The 25,690-nt window shown below is 33.1% G+C and overlaps 2 protein-coding genes across 2 annotated transcripts; one reads left to right on the forward strand and one right to left on the reverse strand.

Annotated features, from left to right (window-relative positions):
- Positions 1-21,017: 21,017 nt before the first annotated feature.
- On the forward strand, positions 21,018-21,428 carry K441DRAFT_650234 (uncharacterized protein; the record flags this gene model as incomplete). Its single annotated transcript, XM_067647002.1, has 1 exon — positions 21,018-21,428. A coding segment is annotated over one exon (201 nt), but the record flags the coding sequence as incomplete, so codon positions are not given.
- A 75-nt stretch (positions 21,429-21,503) lies between these two features.
- K441DRAFT_650235 (uncharacterized protein) lies at positions 21,504-21,973 on the reverse strand (the record flags this gene model as incomplete). Its single annotated transcript, XM_067647003.1, has 1 exon — positions 21,504-21,973. A coding segment is annotated over one exon (153 nt), but the record flags the coding sequence as incomplete, so codon positions are not given.
- Between the last annotated feature and the right edge of the window lie 3,717 nt (positions 21,974-25,690).

Consider the following 25,690-nt stretch of genomic DNA (forward strand, 5'->3'; position numbering starts at 1 on the left):
CTACTAGTATCTATTCTTCTTATAGTCTCTTTAAAACCTATTTAATATATTCCCTATATTCTTTCTTAGTTATTAAGTATATAATAATATTATTAAAATATACTATAATAAATTCATCTAAGTGTTCTCCTAATATATTATTAATACGCTTTTGGAATATTACTAGTGCATTTATAAGCCCGAATTGTATAACTAATAGTTTATATAGTCCTTCCTTTAACCTAAAGGCTACTTTCTATTTATCGCCTTCCTTAATTCTAATCTAATGGTACGCCTATTTTAGATCTATCTTCGTAAAGATTTGCGTATTGCCTATCCTATTTTAAATTTCGCTAATTAAGGGTAAAGGATACCTATCCTTCCTAGTAATACTGTTTAACTGTCTATAGTTAATATACAGCCTTAGTTTGCTATTTTTCTTTAGTATAAATAGTACTGGATAACCCGCTAATAACTGTAATAGTCTAATATATCCCTTTTATAGATTTTCCTAGATAAACTCTTTTAACGCTTTACCTTCTTCTTTGGTAAGCTTATAGATTGGAAAGAACTTTAGACTTATTTCTGGTTCTAATTCTATCTTATAGTCCTATGCTGCATATTCTAACAGCTTTTTACTCTCCAGTAACCATAGTTTTTTACCATACTTATAGTATCTTTTTAGTACGTAACTTAGTCCTTTTTCTATTTCTTTATAGGTTGCTCCTACTTAGTACTATACTAACTTAGCTTATTATTATATCTTACGGCATTAAGTATTTCTAATATTAACCTAACCTGTAATCCAATCGATCCTTAGATTGTATTCCTGTAACCAAGGCATGCCTAATACTACCTTATCCCGTCCTAATGGTAGGATATTAAAAAATATCTTAATTTGTCTTCCTTTAATAGTTATCTAAATAGGTCCTATTTTAAGATTAATGATTCCTTCTCTATAGGTTATTAGATCTCCTGAAATTGTAACTAATAGGTAAGGTTGCTCCTTTTACCTATAAGGTAGTCCCATTCTTTTAACTACTGCTAGTGAGATATGGTTTTGCGTTACTCCACTATCTATTAGCGCTTTAAACTACTAATCTTACCAATTAATTCGTAAATTTAGGTGTTGTCCTTAAATTCCTTTAAGGGTCTAAGGCTTTACTACTGGCTCCCTCTGGTCCCGTAGGCCTCTACTTTTCCTAACTATTAGCTGCTTAATCCTAGTATACTTGGCTCGCTCTTTAGCCAATACCTAGTTTGCTTTTTATCTTTAATATGCTATAAATACGTGTTTTCTAGGTATTCCTACCACTGTTGTTCGTCTAAGCATTCTTCCGTAAGGAATCTTCCTAGTTAAAGTACTAAACTTCCTTCCTCTTGGACTTCTGCTGGATGCCATTTATATATATATTTAGCATTCCTATACTATTACTCGTCTATTATTTAGTATATCCTTATAGGGTATTTCTAATTCTTTTCCTTCGGATTCTTATATATGTCGTATATATCGTCTATATACGCAATCCATAATAACGTATAGTATGCTAGGTACTTTAGGTTAACTCTTAGCTCGTCTTTATCCCTAAGTTTAAACCTTTATTGTGCTAATCTAAACATTATAACTTTATTTATAGGTATTAAGATACGTCTCTTACTTCTCTAGTCTTCTAAACGTTTCTCTAGATCCTTTAACGTTATAATTAAGGCTCCTTTAATATGCGTTATAGCCTTTTTTGTAATTAGGTGGTTTTAAATAACTTTTTCATCCAACTATATATAGAAATCTTCCCACTTATTGTTGTGCCTCTATCTATACCACTTTTGGTATAACTGCTGGAGTATATACGGCTTATCCGTAAGGAAGTATCTTCTTGTCGCTGTATTATAATAGCCCTTTATATATTATTCTTTAAACCTAGTTAGAATCCCTAGATCTTCTTTATTTTTTAGTTTAATAAGCCACTTAGCTCTTAGTATGCCTGCTCTTAGCCTATTAGTGATTCTTTATACTAGTGCTCTGTCCTTTATACGTCCTAATATGCTAAATCTCTTATCTAGTTTCTATTCTTGCTATGTAATAATTCTTTACCTAAACTCTTCCATGGTTTCTTTCGGTTTGCGCCTTACGCTCTAATTTTTAAAGTTATCTTACTTCTTGATCTTAGTATTAAACTTTTAATCTTTAGGCTAAACACTACGTTCCCCTAGTAAGTCTTCTAGGTTTATATGTCTGTCTCTTAGTCTAACTGCTATTTATATTGCAGATTCTCTAATCTATAAAGAAGCTCCTTGCCTCTTACCTATAGATGTCCTTATTTATACTCTAAAATCTTAGTCCCTTAAATTCTTTAATCCTAAGCTTACTTCTAACTTAAGCTTAGCTCCCGCCTTAGTCTAACTAGGCGTCTGTAGTGTTCTTATCTTATCTTAAGAGTCTTAAATCTTACTTATCTTGTTTTAAGAGTCTTATACCTATAGGAAACTCTATCCCGAGCTTATTTGTATATTTCTGAACTAAGCTACTGCCCTGCTCTATCGGTTTTCGTCTGTTATAGGTCCTTAGGTATGCCTTATCTCGTTTTAAGAATCTTAGTTGTCTTTTATCTCGTCTTAAGAATCTTAAGCTTTTAGCCTTTTGCCTTTATTGAGTGCCGAAGTAGTTCGCTGTCCTACTTCTCTTGCGTCTCGCGAAGCGATAGATATCGTATCTAGTGGGGTTTCGATCCCTACTAATGTTCCCTATTTTATAGTAGAATTATCCTCTACTTCTAGTATAACATCTCTAAGGTCTGCTCGCTCCTAGTAAGCGGCCCTTGTTGCCTTATTGTTATAGAATGTTTCGCCTAGGTTAAATTTATTGTCTTTAATGTCCGATCTACGAACTAGTTCGTTAGTTCCTCTATATCCTGTAAGTACTAGCTCTTATAGCTAATAGCTTGCGCCATACTTAGCGTCCTTATAAATTCGGTATGCGTTATTATAATAAAACGCAAAACTTCTAATTAAACACTCTTTTATTCCTCATAGTATATTATTATCCCTCTATACATGTATGTCGTCTACTAGTCTTATGCCTTTTACTATATAGTGACTCTGCCTACTTCTATAGTCTCTAATGTAATAACCCTATTTTCCGTAATTTATATAAGCTCCCTTTTTAAACTATTTCTCTTGCTATAGAGTCCGCCTGAATGTCTTCTGCTATTAAGATCCCTAATTTGGCCTCTGCTCCTTAGACCTTTAATTACTTAATCCTTATCCTCTAGGTTTCTATAGTTTACTCTATCTCTTATAGGCTTCTTTGGTACTACTTAGGTCCATTAGCTTTGCGCCATACTATAGTTTCTAACTTAGCTTTTGTTATTACGTACTCTGCGCCTTATATAACTATAGAACTCTATCCTAGCCTCTCTTAGCCTATTCCCTTTAGTAGATTTAATTGTTAATCTTAATTACCTAATCTATTAGTTCCCTTAGGGTGTCCGCATCTTCTATTAGGATAATCGCGTCCTAGACTTTAGCCTTAAGTCCTTATTTATACTATGCCATAAGCGCCCTATTATTCCACTCTACTTATATTACTAGTGTCTAGAACTATATTATATACTTAATTACTAAAGTTTATTACATAAGGTTCTGGAGTTTTCTTTCCGCTATAGTTATTTCTTCTAGGTCTCTAAATATCTGCGTAAGTTGTTCTATGAATCCTTCCCAACTTAAGAACATAAATCGCATATTTTAGTTAGTGGTCGTTATTCCGTTTGCCTGTATCTCTATAAGGTAAAGTTTAAACCACTTAAGTGCTTTTCCTAATAAGAATAGTCCTGCGTAGGCTATCCGATCCATAAGTATAGGTAATTTTACTCCCTTTTATGAGACCTTAAAGTGCATCTGCATAAGGAATCCTTTAAGCTTTAACCTCTCTCCTATAAATCTCTTAATTAATAGTAGCTTAATCTTTGCTACTCCTATCCCGTTAAGTCTTTCTTCCAATACTATATTGTTAGCTGTTAGCTAGTTAACTATCTCCTATAGCTGTCCGACCGTTATAGGTTGCTATAAGTTAGTATCTACTATACTAGTATCACCTCCTATCTTTAAAGTAGTTGCTGCCGTCAATAGCATCGTAGTGGCTGCTTTTAGTGGCATGTTATTTGACTTCTTATATTAATACTATAACTAGGTAGTGATTGTGTAACGGAACCTTGTAGCAAAAACTACGATAGGCTCATTATTAGGCTAGGTGTATAGGAAATGCAAGTATAAAAGTCAACAACGTAATAATAACTGGTAGAGTAGTTGCCTAATAGATTAACTCTAATTATATTCTAAGAATCACTATAAGGAAGAAACTATCTAGGTAGGGACTAAGGGTCCTTAAATACACAACCATACTCCTATAAAATCCTTCTTATACATAATGTACGCGTGCTCTATTTACTCTGTTATAGATTATATAGATTATACAGATTATACAGATTACATTATGTGACCTTAGTTACCATTCCTCGTCACATGGTTCTATCGGCTCTATCCTAGACCGTACCTAAATCCACCAACTAGCTTCTTCCGTCTCTTCTCTAAGTAGTTGTAACATTGTACTTAAAGCGTCCGTAACACTAGTAGAATACTATAACCGCCTAGAGGTATTTTTATAAAAGGAAGCCGATAAGCTACCGGAACACTAATTGTATAATAATAAGATTATACTAGAAGAAGGAAAGCAGCCTAGATTTAGACCCCTATACAAAATATCCTAAAATAAACTCTAAGTGTTATAGAAGTATCTAGACAAGAACCTAAGTAAAGGATTTATTAGAGTAAGCTCTTTACCTATAGCCGTATTAGTAATTTTTATTAAAAAACTAGGCGGCGGACTACGCTTCTATATAGGCTACTAAGCTCTTAATGCCGTTACCGTTAAGAACTAATACCTAATCCCATTAATATAGGAGACACTAAACTAATTAAGTAAGGCTCGCTACTATACAAAGCTTAATATTATCTCTGCATTTAACCGCCTTTATATAGTAAAGGGATATAAATAGCTTACTGTATTTCGTACTTAGTATAGATTATTTAAATACTTAATAACGCTATTTGGCCTTATAAATGCTCTAAGCTTGTTTTAACATTATGTAAATAATACCCTACACCCCTACCTAGACATTTTCTATACTGCTTATATTAACAATATTTTAATATACAGTAATAACCTAACTAAATATTAGAAACACGTTAACTTTATCCTATAAGCCCTACACGGAGCTAGTCTATAATTAAATATAAATAAATACGAGTTTTATAAGACGAAAGTCTTATACCTTAGGCTTTTTATTTTTATAGATAGTATATAAATAGACCTAAAGAAAATTGAAGTAATTATAAACTAGTAAGAACCTAAGAACGTTAAGGATATAAGAGCCTTTATAGGATTTGCTAATTTCTACTAACGGTTTATTAACAACTTCTCTGCCCTAATTTTACCCTTTATAGCTTTAACCTAAAAGAATAAAGCCTTTATCTTTAATAAGGAATATAAAAAGGCCTTTATTTATCTAAAGGTTATATTTACTACCGCGCTTATACTTTAACACTTTAACCTAAACTAAATAAGTGTTATAGAAGCTGACTTATCTAACTACGTTACTAGAGGCATCCTGTCTTAATATAATAAAGAGGGAGTATTATACCCCGTAGCATACTACTTAAAATAACTAAGCTTAGCCGAATGTAACTATAAGATCTATGATAAGGAATTGCTAGCTATTATTAGATGCTTTAAGTAATAGCAACCTAAACTAAAAGGCGCTAAATTTCTAATTAAGGTCCTTAGTGATTACAAGAACCTATAGTACTTTATAACTATAAAATAGCTAAGCTACTATTAGGCCCGCTAGTTAGAATACCTATTTTATTTCCGATTCTTAATTACATACTACCTAAGCGTTTAAGGCTAGAAGTCTAATACCTTAACCTAATACTTATAAGATACGCCAGCACTAAAAAAGGCACGTTCTTACTAAAACTAAACCCTACTTCGTCCTAAACTATTTAACCCTCCTACTAAAGATCTTATGGTATAAGTTTTTAAAATAACTAATTAATTAATTAAATAGATTATAACTAACGAATACCTAAATAACAAGTTTATCTAAGAGATGCTTAAGCTAATCTATAATAGCGTTAAACGCTCTAAGAAGATCTCTCTAAGTAAATATAAAGCTTGCGGAAACCGCTTATATTACTAGAACTGTTTAGTTATCCCTAATTATAATAAACTTAAGCTTAGGCTCCTTAAATACGTATATAACCTACTAGTAGCTAGCTACCTAGGCTAAGGGAAAACTCTAAAGCTACTCTAATAGGAGTACTACTGGCTAAATATATATAATGTAATATAAAGGTACGTCTCTAGCTACTATATCTGCTAATAAGCTAAAGCTTCGCATAAGACGTATAACGGCCTTTTAAAGCCACTACCTGTTCCGGACCGAAGATAGAAAGATATTTTAATTAACTTTGTTATTAATCTCCCCGTAAGTAAAGGCTGTATAAATATTATAGTAGTTATAGACCAACTGTCTAAAATAAGATACTTAATCGCCTGCCCTAATATATTAATACTTACTATTGCTTAACTGTTCCTAAACTATGTATAGAAACTCCACGGACTCCCTAAAACAATTATCTCTAATAAAGGTAGCTAGTTTATCTTTATATTTTAAAAAGAACTAACTACCTAACTCTATATTAAAGCACTACTATTTATAATATACTACCCAAAAATAGATAGCTAAACGGAATATGTAAATACTATAATAGAATAGTATATTTGGATATATACGTCGTACTTATAAAATAACTGGATTAACTAGCTTATATTTACTAAGTTTATTATAAATAACTCCGTTTTAGAAACTATAAAGGTCTCCCCGTTCCTAGCTAACTATAGCTAGTATTTATAAATAGGTTTTAAACCCTTTAGTAATATTCCTTACCCCACTTATTATGCCTTATAAGTTATAAAAGTAAATAAATTTATAGAGAAGATGGAAGAACTATAATAGTTCCTTACTAATAAAATAATATAGGCCCAATCTATTTATAAAGCCACAGCGAATAAGAAACGAACCCTAGCACTAGCCTATTAAATTAGTAACTTTATTTAGCTAAATATAAGGAATTTAAACACAAAACAACCTATTAAAAAGCTTAATTGGAAGAACGCTGGCCCTTATAAGGTTAAGAAGGTTATTTCCTCCTACGCCTATTAACTAAAGCTCCCTAATACAGTTAAAATCCACCCCGTATTCTATACGTTAGTTCTCTACCCTACTACTCCTATATTAGACGCCCTGCCCAGATAAATACATAACCCTCTTCTACCAGTTAAAGTAGATGGCGAGAATAAGTACTTTATTAAAAGAATTAATAATATTAAGTATAATAAACGGAAACGCTAATATATATATCTTATAAAATAGAGAGGCTTTATTAAGTCCTTATGGGAACCCGTTAACTCTATAGGACTTATATAAGCCACAGAAAACTTTTATAAACTCCACCTAGAACTACCACAGCCCCATCTCGCAGAAGCTTAAGTTTAAAGGAGGCGTACTATTACGGAATACCCCCGTAATACCTTATACACATCTACATATTTCTACTAACTTAGTAATTAGAAACTAACTATAAAATGGTAATCTAATAGCAATCTAACGGCAATTTACGGTATTCTGCTATATTCTGCCAAGTTTCACCAAATTCTACTAAGTTCTGCTAGGACTACGACCTAAACCCTATTCTGCCCTATATACGTATTAACTAAGCAACCAAGTTAACAATATATACCCTTTCTTCCTATTTTCCTACCTTCTTTCCTTATGTAACGTCTTAACTCCTTATATAGTTTATATATATAGCTTAATAATATCTACCTTGCTATATATTATCGCCGCTTATACTTACTCCGTAATAGTACGAGTATAAAGCTATGCGGATATTATACCTTCTTAGTAGGTTTTTATTTTATTTTTATATCTATTATATTATACTACGTATAGTACTGCGCATGCAGCCTCTAGGCTATAGCGCTATAGTTCTATATACATAAATCCTTTCTAGGCAGCTTAATATATACTAGTAGCTATGTCCTAGTAGTTTATAAACCTCTATACTAGAGGTTTACCGCTCCCTAGTAAAATGCTAGGTTACGATAACTATTAGGTAGTATTAAAACAGTAGAAAAATAGTAAAAGAAATAGTAAAAGAATCCTAACGCCTGCCCCTGTACTTTTTATAGTTTATTTCTATCCTTTTGCTTACTACTATCTATTTACTAGGAGTTTAGTAGGAGTTACCTCCTTCTAAAGGTTGTACTTCCATTAGCCACTTTCTAATAGCTATTTATGTCCTACTTAAGAACAAAAAAAGCGCTCTTCTTTCTTTCTCTATACAAAAAAGCTTCTTTAGGGAGAGAGAAGAGCTTAGTTATCTTTGCATTTCTTTTCTCTCTTCTTAGTATAATCTGCATTCTAGTAATAGGTGCTTAGAAGTCTATATAGCTCTATAGTCTTTAAAGCATCTACCTTCTTTATCCTTCCCTATTGTTTTAGAGAAGGATTTAAAGAAGCCTTTTCCTAGTTTTAGTTAAAAGAAAGCTGATTGTAGCCTTTTAGAATATTTATCCTTAGGGGCTTTAAGAGATAAAGAGTAGTTTCCTCTAGAGATCCTAGTATAGTATTTTCCTTTATTTTTATTCTGTTGCCAATTATTTTTCCACTATTCTAGTATCTTTTCTCTTGCTGCTCTCCCTATATAGGCTAGGGATATATAAAAAGATTATATTTTTCTTCTAGAAAGGCCCTTTTTAGTTAGCTTATCTACTATTTTATTTCTATAAATTCCTAGGTGGCTAGAAACTCAGTAGAAGTTAATAAAGATATTCTTACTAGCTAGATAAGAGCAGCTTTGCGTAATTTTAAAGACTAGTTCTTGTCCCCCTGTAAGAGAGTTAAGCTATAATCTTTTAATAGCTGCTTAGATATCTATAAAGATATAAACTTGTTTCTCTTTTAGTCTTTATTATTTTAAATATTCTAGGGCCCTATAGACTGCATAAAGTTATACGTCTATAATTTCCATATAAGGCCCTATATTCCAGTTCATTGCGTATTTAATCCTATTTCTCTCCCCTATTTTACATACAGCCGCTATACTTAATTTACTATCTTTAGAGCCATCTATATAGTATATATCTACTAGGTCCCATTCTAGGGATTTTTATAGATTTTCTACTAGTCTTAAATGTTCTTATACAGCTTCTTTTTTACTACCCCTAAAGATAGAAAGAATGCGGAAATAGGGGGAGACTACGGTTTTTGCCAATCTAGAGAGATTCTCTCTATTTTCCAATTTTGAATTAGTTTCTGGACTCTAGAAGCTAGAGATAGTAGTTAAGTTTTTAGCTATAGAAGGTACCTTATAGTAGAGTTTCTAGGGCTAAAACTAGAACTAGAACTAGTTGCTAGTTCCTCCCTATCCTTATTAATCTCTTTTATATAGGCCTTCTTAATTACCTAGTTTTCTTTAAATTTTAGGATTCTTAATACATAGCTATTGCAAAGCTTTTTAAATCTAATTCTAGGAGGAGGAATAGAGGCCTTAATTTTCATAGCTTGGATAGGAGATCCTTTAAACGCTTCTAAAACTAGTTTTAGGGCCTTATTTTGTAGAGATTGGTACCTAGCTAATAGGTAGTCTCTAGATTTGCTTTTCCACTAGCATTATATTCTATAGTCTGCTATATAGAGCTGTCGTAGAGTGTTACGAACGCTTTAAGTACGATATTACGACTACTAGGAGAAGAGTTAGAAGAAGCTAGTTAGTTAATATAAGCACGGTCCAGTATAGAGCCGATAGAACCATATAACGAGGAGTGGTAACTAAGTCACGTAATATGATCTATATAATCTGTATAATCTGCGTAATCCGCAATAGAGTAGATAGAGTATACGTACCTTACGTACAAGGAGGGTTTCTTAGAAGTATGGTTATGTATTTAAAGGACCACAGTCCCTACTCTAGATAGTTCTTTCCTTATAGTAATTCTTAGAATACAATTAGAGTTAATCTATTAGGCAACTACTCCACTAGTTATTATTACGTTATTAACTTTATATTACATTACCTATACACCTAGCCTATTAACGAGCCTATTGTAGTTCCTACTACTAGGTTCCGTTATACAATTACTACCTAGTTATAGTATTAATATAGAAAGTCAAACAACATGCCACCAAAAGCAGCCACTACAACGCTATTAACGGCGGCAACTACTTTAAGGTTAGGAGGCGATACTAGTATAGCAGATACTAACTCACAACAACCTATAACGGTTAGATAATTATAAAAAATAGTTAACTAATTAATAGAAAATAATGCGACACTTAAATAAAGGATTAACGGGATAGGGGTAGCAAAGGTTAAGTTACTATTAATTAAAAGATTCTTAAGAGAGAGATTAAAGCTTAAAGGATTCTTTATGTAAATGCATATTAAGGTTATATAAGAGGGAGTAAAGCTAGCAATATCTATGGATTGAATAGTATATGCAGGACTATTTCTATTAGGAAGAGCACTTAAATAGTTTAAGCCTTACCTTATAGAAATATAGGTAAATAGAATAATAACTACTAACTAAGAGGTACGGTTTATATTCTTAAGTTAGGAGGGGTTTATAAAGCGACTTATATAAATATTCAGAGACCTAAAGGCAGTAACTACGGCGGAAAGAAAACTCTAAGACATTACGTAATAAACCTTAGCAATTAAGTATATAACGCATTTTTAGACGCTAGCTATATAAGTTAAGTGGAATAATAAGGCGCTTATGGCACAGTATAAATAGGGACTTAAGGCTAAAGTCTAGGACGCGGTTATCCTAATAGAAGATGCGGACACCCTAAGGGAGTTAATAGATTAAGCGATTAAGATTAATAATTAAATCTACTAAAGGGAACAGACTAAGAAGGGTTAGGATAGAGTTCTATAGTTATATAGGACGTAGAATACGTAGCGACTAAAGCTAAGTTAGAAACTATAGTATAGCGCAGAGCTAATAGACCTAAGCGGTACTAAAGAAGCCTATAAGAGATAGAGTAAGAAGCTATAAAAACCTAAAGGTTAAGGATCTAGTAATTACAGAACTAAGGAGTAAAGGCTAAACTAGGGATCTCTATAGCAGAAAACGTTTAGGCGGACTCTATAGTAAAGTTAGTAGTTTAAAAATAGAGCTTATATAAATTGCGGGAAATAAGGTTACTTCGCGAGGGATTATAAAGATAGTTAGAGTTATTATATAATAAAGGGAACTAGATTAGCAGAAGATATATATATATAGAAAGATAATAGTATACTACAAAGAACAAAAGAATATTTAATTAGAAGTTTCGCGTTTTACTATAATAACGCATACCAAATTTATAAAGACGCTAAGTACGGCGTAAGCTATTAGCTATAGGAGCTAAAATCCTTAAAATGTAGGGGAACTAACAAACTATTACGCAGATTGGACATTAAAGACAACGAATTTAATAAAGGTAAAATATTTACAGACAATAAGATAATAAAGGTAACTTACTAGGAGTATGCGAACCTTAAAGAAGTTATATTAAAAGTAGAAACTAAAACCGCTATAAAGTAAGGTTTAGTAACGGGAGTTATAATACCGTTAGATATAGCATCTATTACTTTATAAGATAAAAGGAAGAGTATTTTATAGAGATTAAGCAAGCAGATAACTGCTAGTGCTAATTTATTACTCGATAAAGGCAAAAGGCTAAAGGCTTAAGATTTTTAAGATAAGATAAAAGACGACTAAGATTCTTAAAACGAGATAAGGAATACTTAAGGACCCATAATGGACGAAAACTAATAGAGTAGGGCAGTAGCTTAGTTTAGGGATATATAAATAAGCTTAGAATAGAGTTTCCCATAAATATAAGATTCTTAAGACGAGATAAGTAAGATTTAAGACTCTTAAGATGAGATAAGAATACCTAAGCCTAGTAAGACTAAAGTAGGAGCTAAGCTTAAGACAGAAGTAAGCTTAGGATTAAAAATCCTATAGAACTAAGATTTTAATACACGAATAAGGACTATTAACGAGATTAAGAAGTAAAAAGACTTTAAGGATCCACTCGTAAGACGCGATAAGAAAGAAACTATGGAGGAATTTAGAGTAAGAATTACCTTATAGCAAGAATAGAAACTAGATAAGAGATCTAGTATACTAGGCCATATAAGGGACAGAGCACCTATATAAAGAATCATTAATAGACCTAAAATAGGTATACTAAAAGCTAAATAGCTTACTAAACTAGAATAAGAAGAGGACCTAGGGATTCTAACCAGATTTAAGGAACGACATATAAAAGGCTATTACAACGCAGTAATAAGGAGATACTTTCTTATGGATAAGCCGTATATACTTAAAGGGTTATACTAGAGGTGGTATAGATAACGATATAATAATAAGTAGGAAGATTTCTATATATAGTTAGATAAAAAAGTTATCTAAGACTACCTAATTATAGAAAAGGCTATAAGTTATATTAAAGGGGCCTTAATTATAACGTTAAAAGATCTAGAGGAGTAATTAGAGGACTAGAGAAGCAAAAGGCAAATCTTAGTACCTATAAATAAAGTTATAACGCTTAAATTAACACGAGAGAGGTTTAAACTTAAGGTTAAAGACAAGCTAAGAGTTGACCTAAGATACTAAGCACATTATACGTTAGTATAGATCGCATATATAGATAATATGTATAACATACATAGAGCACCAAAGATAAGAACCGGAAATATCTATTAAGGATACATTAGTTAACGGATAAGGTAAAATATTAAAATGCTAAGTATATATATAGTTAGCACCTAGTAGAAGTTTAAGAATAAGGGAACTTAATACTTTAGCTAGGAAGATTCCTTACGGAAGAATACCTAGATAAATAATAGTAGTAGAAATGCCTAAAGAACACGTGTCTATAGTATATTAAAGATAAAAAGCGAACTAAGTATTAGCTAAAAGTAGACTAAGTATAAATAGGATTAAGCAGCTAGTAGTTAAAAAAAGTAGAGGCCTATAGGACTAGAGGGAACTAGTAGTAAAGCCTTAAACCCTTAAAGAAATTTAAGAACAACACCTAAATTTATAAGTTAAGTGGCAAGATTAATAGTTTGAAGCATTAATAGATAGTAGAGTAATAAGGAACTATATCTTACTAGTAACAGTTAGAAGAATAGGGTTACTATATAGGAAAAAGGAATATCCTTACCTATTAGTAATAATTTTAGGAGATCTAATAGCCTATAGAGGAGGTATTATTAATCTTAAAATAGGACCAATCTAGTTAACTATTAAGGGAAGATAAATTAAGATGTCTTTTAATATATTACTATTAGGGAATAATAAGGTAGTATTAGGAATGCCTTAGTTATAGGAATATAATCTAAGAATTGATTGGGTTATAGGTTAAGTTAATATTAGGGATACTTAATAATATAAGATGTAATAATAAGCTAAGATAGTATAGTACTAAGTAGGAGCAACCTATAAAGAAATAGAGAAAGGGCTAAGCCATATACTAAAAAGATACTATAAGTATAGTAAGAAACTATAGTTACCGGAAAGTAAAATGCTATTAGAGTATATAGCATAGAACTATAAGATAGAATTAGAACTAGGAATAAGTTTAAGGTTCTTTTTAATCTATAAGCTTACTAAAGAAGAGGGTAAAGCGTTAAAAGAGTTTGTCTAGGAAAAACTTATAAAAGGGATACATTAGACTATCGCAATTATTAGCAGGTTATCCAGTACTATTTATACTAAAGAAAAATGGTAAGCTAAGGCTGTATATTAACTATAGATAGTTAAACAGCATTACCAGAAAGGATAGGTATCCTTTACCCTTAATTAGCGAGATTTAAGATAGGATAGGTAACGCGTAAATCTTTACAAAAATAAATCTAAAATAGGCGTACTATTAGATTAGAATTAAGGAAGGTAACGAATACAAGGCAGCCTTTAGGTTAAAGGAAGGACTATATAAACCATTAGTTATATAATTCGGGCTTATAAACGCACTAGCGACGTTCTAAAAGTGTATTAATAACGTATTAGGAGAACACTTGGATAAATTTGTTATAGTATATCTTAATGATATTATTATCTACTTAATAACTAAGGAAGAATATAGAGAATACGTTAAATGGGTTTTAAGGAGACTATAAGAGGAATAAATGCTAGTAGTAATTAAGAAATGCAAATTCTTTACTAGGAAGACTAATTCTATAAAATTTATTATTAAACTAGGCCAACTTAGCATAGATCTAAAAAAGATTAAGGCTATAGTAAATTAGTAGGAACTAGAGAATGTAACGTAATTAAGATTATTTCTAGAGTTTTGCAATTACTGCAGAAGGTTTATAGCCTAATAGTTAAAGGACATTAAACCATTTACGCGATTAAAAAAAAAGAAGAACTATAGATATAGGGAAAGGAATAATAAGAACTATTTAAGGAAGTTAAGAGGTTATTTACCTAGGAGCCAGTTCTTAAAATCTATTAACTAGGTCTAAAGACGGTTATAAAAACGGATATATTAGACTTTATACTAAGGGTATACTTTATATAGAAATATCTAAATAGATAGCACCTAGTGGCATACTATAGTAAAAAGATAATACTACTAGAGTTAAACTATAACATCTATAATAAGGAGTTATTAGGTATAGTTACAGCATTAAAGAAATAGAAAGCGTTCTTATAAGGTATAGAAAAACCATTTATAATTAAGATAGATTATAAGAACTTAATGGGATTCCTAACGATAAAGGAACTTAACTAAAGATAGGTTAAATGGGCAGAGATGCTTACAGAATACTATTTTAAGATTTAGTATACTAAAGGGTTAGATAACATATAAGCAGATACTCTAAGTTAAAAGGCTAAACTATAGAATAATAAAAAGCCATTAGGGGCTTTACTACGAAAAGACATAGATGGATTAATTAGGTATAATTATCCAAAAATTACAGCAACTTAAAAAGAACTAGATAGAGTTTATAAGTTACTAAAGAGCTTTTAGGCATAAAGGATTCTAAAAGTATAACTAAAAGATCCATAGATAGAAATATATAAAAACCGAGAAGTAAAGTATATCCTAAAAAGCATAGCAGAACACTTTATAGAAGATTTCTATAAGGGACTAACTTAAGGACACAACGGAGCTATGGACTTAGTATTAAGACTCTAGGAGGAGTATATTATTAATAGAATTTAAAACCTAGTATAAAAGATTATAAGAGAATATCTAGATTATTAAAGAAATAAACTAATAAGGTATAAGCTATATAAAGGGCTATAACCTATTAAGATACTAGAGAGACTATAGAAGGTTATATTATAGGACTTTTTATAAAGTTGCTAAAATTAAGAGATTCTATTACTAGATAAGATTATAACGCGATCTTAGTAATAGTAGATAAGCTTATAAAGTGGGAATACTTTATAGTATACACAGAAGAAATATTAGTAGAGGATATCGCTAGAATTTATACTAAGGAAGTGTTTATAAGATATGGAGCACTAAATAAAATTATATTAAATAGAAATCTAAGATTCGTAGCAGTATTTTAGGAGGTATTTTTAGCGAAATAAGGAGTAAGAGCAGCAACTTCTACCGTATATTATCCGTAGATAGACGGTTAAATAGAAAGATTAAATTAGACACTAAAGCAGTATCTAAAACACTATATTAATTACGCACAGAATAATTAGGTATTATTATTACTAGTTATATAGTTTATATATAATGCAATACTATAAAAAAGAATAGGTATATTACTATTTAAGGCGAATTACGGGTATAAGCCAAGAACATTATTATCGCTATATTAAGTAAAGAAGATAAGTAATATAGCTAAGTAGAAAATAGAGATATTAATAAATCTTTATAAGGACCTTATGGAAACAGTAAAAGTAGTATAGTAGAGAATAAAAAGGTACTACGACGCTAAGAGATCTAAGGGACCAGATCTTAAGGAGGGAGATAAAGTATAGCTACTACACAAAAATTTTAAGAGTTAACAACTAAGTAAGAAGTTAAACTACGTTAGATTAGGACCTTTTAAAATTATATAAAGGATTTCACCGGTTACATTTAAGTTAAACCTACTAGCTAGAATAAAAATCTACCCTATATAGTATATTGTAATACTAGAGCCAGTATATAGGAATATTAAGCCATTAGTTTACGAAATAGACATATATAGAGGATAGAAGGAAGACAAATAGCAAGTTTCGAAGATTATTAGTTATAAGAACGTTAATAATAAAATATAGTACGAAGTAAAGTGGATAGGCTATAATAAGACTACCTAGAAGCTATTAAAGAACCTAAAGAACGCTATAGGAAAGGTATAGGAGTATTAGAAGAGATCAGGTCAGGCAATATTAATAAAAAAGGATCGTTAAAGAATAAGTTACTTAAGGGGGACCCACAAGGAACAGCTACCGAGCTATTTAGACTTATTTTCTTTACGGGGGAGCCCGTCCTTTTATTACTAAGTTCCTATAGACCTTATTTTATAAATTTCTACTCCTTAAAACGCACCTTTTTACGAACCCATTTAAGATATAGAAGATAAATAGAGGCCAGAAGACAAGTTTTAAGGGCACGCTGTTAAGTAGCCGTAGCCTCTTATTCCGCCTCTTACAATTAGCGTAATTTATTAAGAGCACTTAAGAGCTTACTATTAAGCTTTGTAGTAATAGATTAAATACGAAACCCTAAGATAGATTAACTAAGGGACTTAAAGACTACTAAGAGTTATAGGACGCGTATACTTAGCGTTAGAAATAAAGCGAACGTTATAGGACAAATAAATATTTACTTTAGTGTACTCTAAGTAAGAGGAAGGTTATTAAGATAAAGGACTTACTAGCGCAATATAAACTAACCCCTTTTTCGCATAACAAGAATATAGAGATAGTATTATTTTACCTAGCGTTAGTATAACGGCGATAGTATAAGCGCGACGAGCTATAGAAGAAAGAGAAGTTACTTTAGGTATAATAAGTAACGATATTAACCAAATTAATTAGACGGACATTATACCTCTAGTAAACAACTTAGAGATATTTAGAATCTTTAAGGACAAAGATAAAGAGAAGGGAGATGGTGTTATAGACGCTTTAAGTATAATATTATAACTACTAGGAGAAGAATTGGAAGAAGCTAGTTAGTTAATATAAGTACGGTCTAGTATAGAGCCGATAGAACTATATAATGAGGAGTGGTAACTAAGTCACGTAATATAATTTGTGTAATCTGTATAATCTACGTAATCCGCAATAGAGTAAATAAAGCACACGTACCTTACGTATAAGGAGGGTTTCCTAGGAATATAGTTATATATTTAAAGGACCACAGTTCCTACTCTAGATAGTTCTTTCCTTATAGTAATTCTTAGAATACAATTGGAGTTAATCTATTAGGCAACTACTCCACTAGTTGTTATTACGTTGTTAACTTTATATTACATTACCTATATACCTAGCCTATTAATAAGCCTATTATAGTTCCTGCTACTAGGTTCCGTTACATAGAGCTTATAGAGATAGATCTCTTTATATATTACCTAGTCTTTTAATTAAATAGAAGGCTGTTTTTGCTTTAAAGATTTTATTTCTATATATTGTTTAAAAGTAAGCTTAGAGTTTAGAAATACCCCTAGCCACCTAACTAGGGGTTTAGGGGATATTTCTATATCTCCTAGCTTTAGCCCTTCTTTTATAGTAGTACGCTTACTATAGAAGTGTATAAGCTCTATTTTACTAACCTCAAAACTAATAGCAGCTACTTTAGCTTTAGATATTAGCTCTAGCGCTATTCTCTCTAGCTTTTTGCAATTAGATTTAGCTAAATTTAAAGTAACTATAATTGCAAAATTATCTTTGTAGCTAAGAGAATAGGCTCTTTTCGTCTATATACTATAGATATTACGTATATATAATAGAAATAAGATAGGGGATATAGGCAATCCCTACGGTATCCCTATTTCTAGTTCTACTTTTTCTTATATTTACCCATTAAAGGAAAGCTATAGCTTTCTATTGCTAAGGAAAGTAGCTACTTATTATATAAACGCTACAGGTAGTCCTAGTTCCTTACAGATAGATAGAAGCTAGTTTGCGGAGATATAGTCAAAAGCCCCTTTTACGTCTAGGAATAACGTAGTAGCTATGCTTTATCTAGCCTTTTTCCTACTATTTTTAGATTGGATATTATTTAGAAGTAGTAGGACTGCGTCTATTACGGACCGCTATCTTCTTCCTCCTAGTTATAAGTCCTAAAGTAAGCTAGTAGTGCTAGCTAGATATCTTAATCTAGTAGTAAAGATCTTCTCTAGAGTTTTTCCTAGGCAGTTTAGTAAGGAGATAGGCCTATAGGACTTTGGTAGAGAGTAGTCCTCTTTATTTACTTTAGGGAGAATAACTCCTTAAGCCTTTCTCTAGACTTTTAGTTAATAACCTAGGGTAAATAGGATCCTATAGATTCTATATAGATCTTCTATAATAGGGTAGGCCTTTTATAGAATTGTAAAGCATTGCTTATCTAGCCCTAGAGCTTTTTTATTAGAGCTAAGAAAGATTACTTATTTAACTTCCGTCTTCTCTAGTTCTAGCCATTCCTATTTACTATCTATAGTATAGTTCTTCCACTCTATAGAGCTAGTAAAAGAAGGGGGTTTAGGAAATAGAGTAGTAATAAAAGCTTTACACTATTTATTAAAGCTTTCTACTAGTCTCGTAGTCCTATCCTTGCTATACTATAGACTAGGAATTATTTATAGTGTTTTCTCCTTTATATATTTTAGGGCAGTAAAGATTTCTTTCCCTATACCTTTTCTCGGAAACTATTCCAGTAATTAGTTTTAGCTTCTCTTATTATATAGAAGTATTGATTTTTAGCTTCCTTATAGGCTTCTAGTCTTAAACTTCTAGTAGGTTACTTTTCTTAAAGTCTTCCTAGTTTTGCTATTTTTTTTTCCTTTTCTATAGGAGCTCTGTATTCCACTATAGTTTAAAGAATTTATAGGTTCTAGATCTGGAAATAGCTTTCTCTACTACTAGCTTAATATAGCTAGTAAGATTTATCACTAGATTATCTACTGGCGTACTTATACTTCTATCCCTAAGTCTATATAAATCCTCTAAAGAGGCTAGGGGTAGGTAGTTATATATTAGCTAGTAAAATAGTAGAGTTCTATATACCTACTTATCTAGACCTCTACTCTAGTTTTTTAGTGCTTTAGTCCTAGTCTATAAGTAGTTGGCTGCCACTACCTATAATACTGGGAATCTTACTAGTTCTTTCGGATATCTTATAATAGAATTAGCCCGAGTACTAGTCTGCCCCCCAGCGGTCTATATAAGAGTTTTCTCCTAAAGTTAGTATACTTTTATACGGCTTAGAAGCCTTTTATACCTTCTAGTTTTACGCCTCTCTTTATTATTTCTGCCGGTATGGGCATAAGCTACTATTTATAGGGGTCGCAACTCCTATCTTATGCGCCTACTAGCATAATTCTATAAAGGCGTTATAGATATATCCTATAATATAGCTAGGTATACCTTTTATAGTTAAGGCCTAGTTAAAGCCTTTCCTGCCTAAGCAACTCCTGTTTACTCCTTAAGCGTTTCTTACTAGCGTACCGCCCTAGCGAGTAGTCCCGTCTATTAGTATACTAACATACATATCCGTTCTCTTAAGCTATATAATAGTCTCTTTAGCTAGGACGTAATCCTACTTACCTACTAAGTGCACTAGGGGTTAGAGCCTAGCTAAGGGGTAAGGTCCCTAGAGCTAGTAGTAGTTACTACGCACTACGCCCTATAATTACTCTAGGTAGTTATTTTACGTTACCTATAAAAGTCTCCTTATAATAGGCCAACCATATCTTATAGGGGGGGGCTATAAAGACGCTAGGTCCCGTGCCCGGCAACCTACTCTCCCCTCTCCTACTAACTAAGCTTATATCCCCCCTTCTTATAAGCTAGCCTATATCTCTAACTATTAAGTCCTTATCTAACTAGCCTATATTTTCCTATAGCCTTCCCTATATATATATATATTAGGTTACATACACTACGCCTATTAAGACCCTCCTATAAGTCACCTATAAGTCGACTATAGGTTAAACGCTATAGGGCTATTAAAGTTAGCCTATGTTTCCGCTGCCTAGAGCTTTACCTATATTTCTACCTTGTTAAGCCATCTAGTTACCATTATATCGCCGTCGCATTACTAGCGCGTCGCTATTATCTAGGTTGCGTATACTACGCCTATTAAGACCCTCTTCTAAGTTACCTAGGTGTATTAAATACTAGATAGGCCCTCGTAGAGGGGCCTTAATAAGTTCTCTAGGCTAGGCCTTAATAAGTTCTTTGCGGTAGGCTTAGGGCTTTAACAAGTTTTATACAAGGTATCTATAACGCGTTAGCCTTAAGTTCTTATAAGTAGAGGTTCCCTACGCCCTTACCGCGTTCCCTTTATAATCTCAGAGCTAGTGCAAGCCTAAGGGTGTCCTGTTGTACGCCTAGGGCGCGTCTACGTCAACTAGCTAGATAAGGCCAGTTTCGGGCCTAGCTACAAGCCAGGTAGTTATATATCGGGTAGTTTTTATATCCCAGTTTCCCTTAATAATAGGCCTCCCTAGGTAGTAGAGCAGGAGCCTTTAGCAGAGGCAGTGATGTTAGAAGTAGCGTAAGGAATGCTGACTAAGCTCTAGACACTGCGAGGTCAAAGTCCGCATACAATCTAGATAGACATCAACCGTATCTACTACATCACGAATCAATTAATATTCATCATCTGCGTTATCTCTATCATTAATTAACCCCTTAAGACAGCTCCGCTGTAACCTTATAACCTTATAATTCCAACAGGTTATAAGCCCGGGTAGCAACACCTCTCCTAACTCGAAAATCGACCCCCAAAATAACCTCCTCTACCTTAACCTCAACGACACCTACGTACGATCACAAGGCCAGTAAAATCGTTATTTTTAATGGAGACAACTTTATAGACTGGGAGCGCACCTGCAAGGCAGCCCTAATTATAGCAAAAGGATGGGATTTTGTTACTGGTACAAAAGACCCAGCTTAAGTCAATTTAGCTAATAGGAGAAGAAGACAAGGGGAAGCAAACAAGATTATCTATAATTTAATAGGAGACAACCGTTAGGAAGAGATGCGTGCGATAATAAAGGCGTATAATATTTAGGGAATGTGGGAAGGAATAAAGAAGTTTAATAAGGCTAATAATAAGGTCTATATCTCTAGACTTCGCAGGGAGTTCTATAGCACTATATTCGACCCTATAAAGATATAAATCGTTAAGTTTATCCATATACTAAATCAATTTAAGATCAATCTAGCCTCTATACCTTAAGCACTTACTAACAACGATATTAAAGAGCAACTTCTCCTAGCCCTACTAAGCGACGTTACGTAGTAGAATATAAAGACCTGGTGTCTATAAGATAAACAAGACCTTAAGAGTTGCATTACCCTTCTTTAGGAGTATAAGACTGCTCGCCCTATATAGGTATAAAATGCAGCACTTGTATAAGAGAGGAAAGACAAACTTAAGGGGAGAAGGGGAAACCGAGGTCGAATAAGGGGCAAAGGTCGTGCTGGTAGATTTAATTATTCCTTATTACGTTATCGCCATAGCTTGTCGTCTTAAGTAGGTAAGAGTTATAGCTATAGTAAGGAGCCAAGGCCACCAGAGAAAGACAAGTGCAGAGTATACTATTAGGAAGGCCACTACTAGGAAGACTGTCCCCTGCTTAGACAATTCCGATTTAATAACGCTAAGAAGAAAGATTAAGGTGCTTCTAAGGCAGAAGAAGCAGGGAATGTAGTAATAGCTAAGGAAGAATTCGACAGCGATTTAATCTACCTTAACCCTAAACGTGCTATACTTATAACAAGTATAGGTTCCCTTATAGAGCACGTTAGGTACAAGCTATAAACCAAGCTATAAGATACAGTAATTAAGCGGGACGCTTAAATCATACTATAAGCCAAGCTGTAAACTAACCTATACCTCCCTTTACTACCTTAAACACGCTAACAGAGACTCTAGTTACGAGAACTATAAGTAGGCAAGATAGTGATCGAGTGGGCCGCTTAGATCGAGCGGAATGCTTAAATTAAGTAGGAAGCCTAGGTCAAGACTAAGTGCCGATAGAGACTCTAGTAGCGGGAACTACGAGTAGGCTAGATGGTAACTAAGTAAGCCGCTTAAGCTAAGTGGGAAGCCCAGGTCAAGACCGAGTGGGCCACTCAAGTTAAGTAGGAAGCCTAGGTCAAGATTAAGTGGGACGCTTAAATCTTTAAGGTAATGTTAAGGGTGGGACGCCCGTAAATACACACCTATACTATTATAAGGGGGAGAGTACTAGAAGGAAGGTCGTTACTTCTAAGCAAGCTAGTTCTAAAGCACAAGTATAACGCCAAGGGAGAAGTAATTTGCAAGAAGGTAGGACTGCATTCGGGGAGATAAGCAGACCCCCAACATCGACTATTTTGAGATATTTACGTCTGTTGTACGATACGACACCTTTAGGTTCTTAATGGTAAAGGTGGCAGCTGAAGACCTTAAGCTTAACTACATCGACGTCGAAACTATATTCTTAAACCCGCCGTTGCAAGAATAGATTTATATGCAGATTCCTAACTTATTAAGAGACTTTAAACCTAGCCTTAAGGGGGTAAAAGACGCCTACTTAAAGCTAAATAAGTTACTTTACGGCCTAAAGCAGGCACTAAGAGAATGGTTTTATATAGTTAAGAAGTTCTTTAAGAGTATAGGTTTAAAATCAGCTAAGGCTGACCCTAATCTCTTTATAGGAAATGGAGTATATATCTTATTATTCGTTAACAATATACTAATCGCAGGAAAGCGCTAATACCTTAATATTATAAAGATAAGAATTTTAAGAGAATGGAGATGTAAAGACCTAGGTCCTATAGAGGTATTTATAGGCTTCTAAATTAATTAAAACTGTACGAACCGAACCCTTAAGCTATATCAGACAATGTATACTAAGAAGCTACTTAAACGGCTAAAAATAGATAACTATAACCCGTCTAAGCTACTAATACTAGCTAGCACTGTTCTGAAACCTAATATTAAAAGTCCCCTTAAGTATAACAATGCGACGGTATACCAACAGATTATTGGCTCTACGATCTACCTATTAAACTGCACACATCTTAATATTAGCTATACTGTTAGTTAGTTAGCTAGATTTATAGCGGCACTAGGAGAATCGCATTACCGTTTAAGTAAGTAGCTGCTACGGTATCTAAACGGCACTCTCGAAATTGGAATTACCTACTTAAATTAAAAGATCCACCTCCCCTTATATAAGCTTACGTTGACTAACTTACCTACTAGCTATAGTATCTTTACTAACGCTATGTAGGAAACAGAACACGATCGGATATTATTTTAAGGTATAGCAGTTATACGCTATAGGGGAGCCGTGATTTAGATGGCTTAAAGGCAGAAGTCGACGGCATTAAGTTTAATAAAAGCAGAGATTATAGCAGCGTCAGAAGGAGCAAGGTTAGTAGTATAGCTTAAGAAGCTAACGAGAAATCTAGGGGAAAGAGACGACGACGATAATCCTTTTATCCCTACGCTCTATTATAACAATAAAGGTACAGTCGACCTTTTATACGACACGAAACACCACCAGAAAGCCAAGCATATTAAGACTTAATACCTCTTCGTACGAAACAACATGGTTTAGTAAGATTAACTCGAAGTGGTACATATACCAGGTAAAGATTAACCTGGAGATATACTTATGAAATAACTACCGATTAACCAATTTACGAAGCACTCTATAACGCTAGGAATCGGTAACTGATAGAGCAAGTAACAGAGGTTTTTTTTCGCCTACTAGGTTTTCCCTCTGTATATAGGCCGAATAGCACTTATAAGGTATTTGGGAATAGCTTTATAATTGCCTATTTAGGAAGTAGACGAGGAGAGCCTTATCAGTATAGGGGAGTGTCAGAATTAGCGTAAGGAATGCTAACTAAGCTTTAGACACATTGCGAGGTCTTACCTTAGCGAGCTCAGACGCGATTTTTTAGCTAGCATTAGAATAACCTACGCCGTCTTCCGAATTGCAAAATCACGTCTAAGAGGCTTTGGCGAGTTTTGTTAAAAGTATAAGCAAAATCCACAAAACAGATATTGCGGATATCTAATTCATTCATTCATACAACGCGTTATTATTACTAAAAGTTAATACAATATTTTCAAGAACTAGGGCTTCTAAATAGTACAAATTTTATAATACGGCTATCGCTTAGTCCTAATATCAATTTTATTAAAGTTAAAAAACGCGTTATTAAAAGCATAAGCATATATTATATCTTATTAAATAGTCTGCTAATATAGATAAAACTATATAGATATATAGACATCTACTACTTAAAGCCATTGCAACACTTAGTAGGTGCTATAGTTAGGTCCTTTCTTAAAAATATCCTCCCTTAGCCTAGAGTGCCTCCACTACTACTAGGCGTTATATCCGTATAGAAAACCCACTATAGCTTAGAAGAAAAGTACTAGCCGCTAGGGTTAGAAGACCGCAGTTAAACAGGAACGCTAGGAGGTCTTACGGAGCTTATAAAAGCTAAATAATTGTTTATGGGAAGATCTTACGTCTTTAGTAGAGAGGTAGTTATAGGACGTATAAGATAAGCTTCTGGCCTTACGGGAGGCAAGCAAAGATAAACAGTTAAGCTTAATAGATAGAGCTATTAAGCTTCTATATCCGTACAGCGGACGACCTAATTAAATTAAGGTATTAAAACGGGTAATATATAGGCGGAGGGACTTATTCCTAGTAGCGAAGATATTATAGGGTAAGAGTATAATAATATAGGCGATTCCATTACTAATTCAAGCTTCTGTTGCTATTATTATATTGCCTTTAAACGCAATTAGAGAGGAATAGCTATTAAAGATACGGGCCATCCTAGGAGCAAATCTCGTATTTATATATATAGAGGTAATAAAAGCGCATGCGGATATCCTAAAACATATTAAGGCGGGTTAGTTTACGCATATTCTAGTATCGCTAGAGTTACTATTAAGTAAATGGTTCCACTATATCCTTACTTAGCCTACTTTTCGCTCATATATTTCCTTAGTTATAATTAATAAGTGTTATCTAGTTACTAACTAGGGTAAGAGCTTCTAGCCCTATTACGCACAGCTCTTTAAGGTCCGATCACTGCTTAGTCTAACAGTGCCGTAGTTTATATATACTGCAACACTTAATAAGGAGATATATGCGAAGGTAATAAAGCTAGCAAGGTTTTATTAAAGTATAACGGATCTTAAACAAACAAATATTAATCAGCCTAACCTATCTATTATTAGGGGCTATATTAAGAGGAGGGATAAGAATAATTATAAGGTATTATTCTTTGTTATTAAAGAGGCATTTAAGGAGGCAGTAGTAGAGGAGGATTATACATCCGCGACCCTTAGCTAGATATCTATAGGGTTTAGTAAAATATCCACATCATTTAGCCAAACGCCCG

This window comes from Cenococcum geophilum (assembly GCF_001692895.1).
Source record: "Cenococcum geophilum 1.58 unplaced genomic scaffold K441scaffold_1, whole genome shotgun sequence".
Lineage (NCBI taxonomy): Eukaryota > Fungi > Ascomycota > Dothideomycetes > Gloniales > Gloniaceae > Cenococcum > Cenococcum geophilum.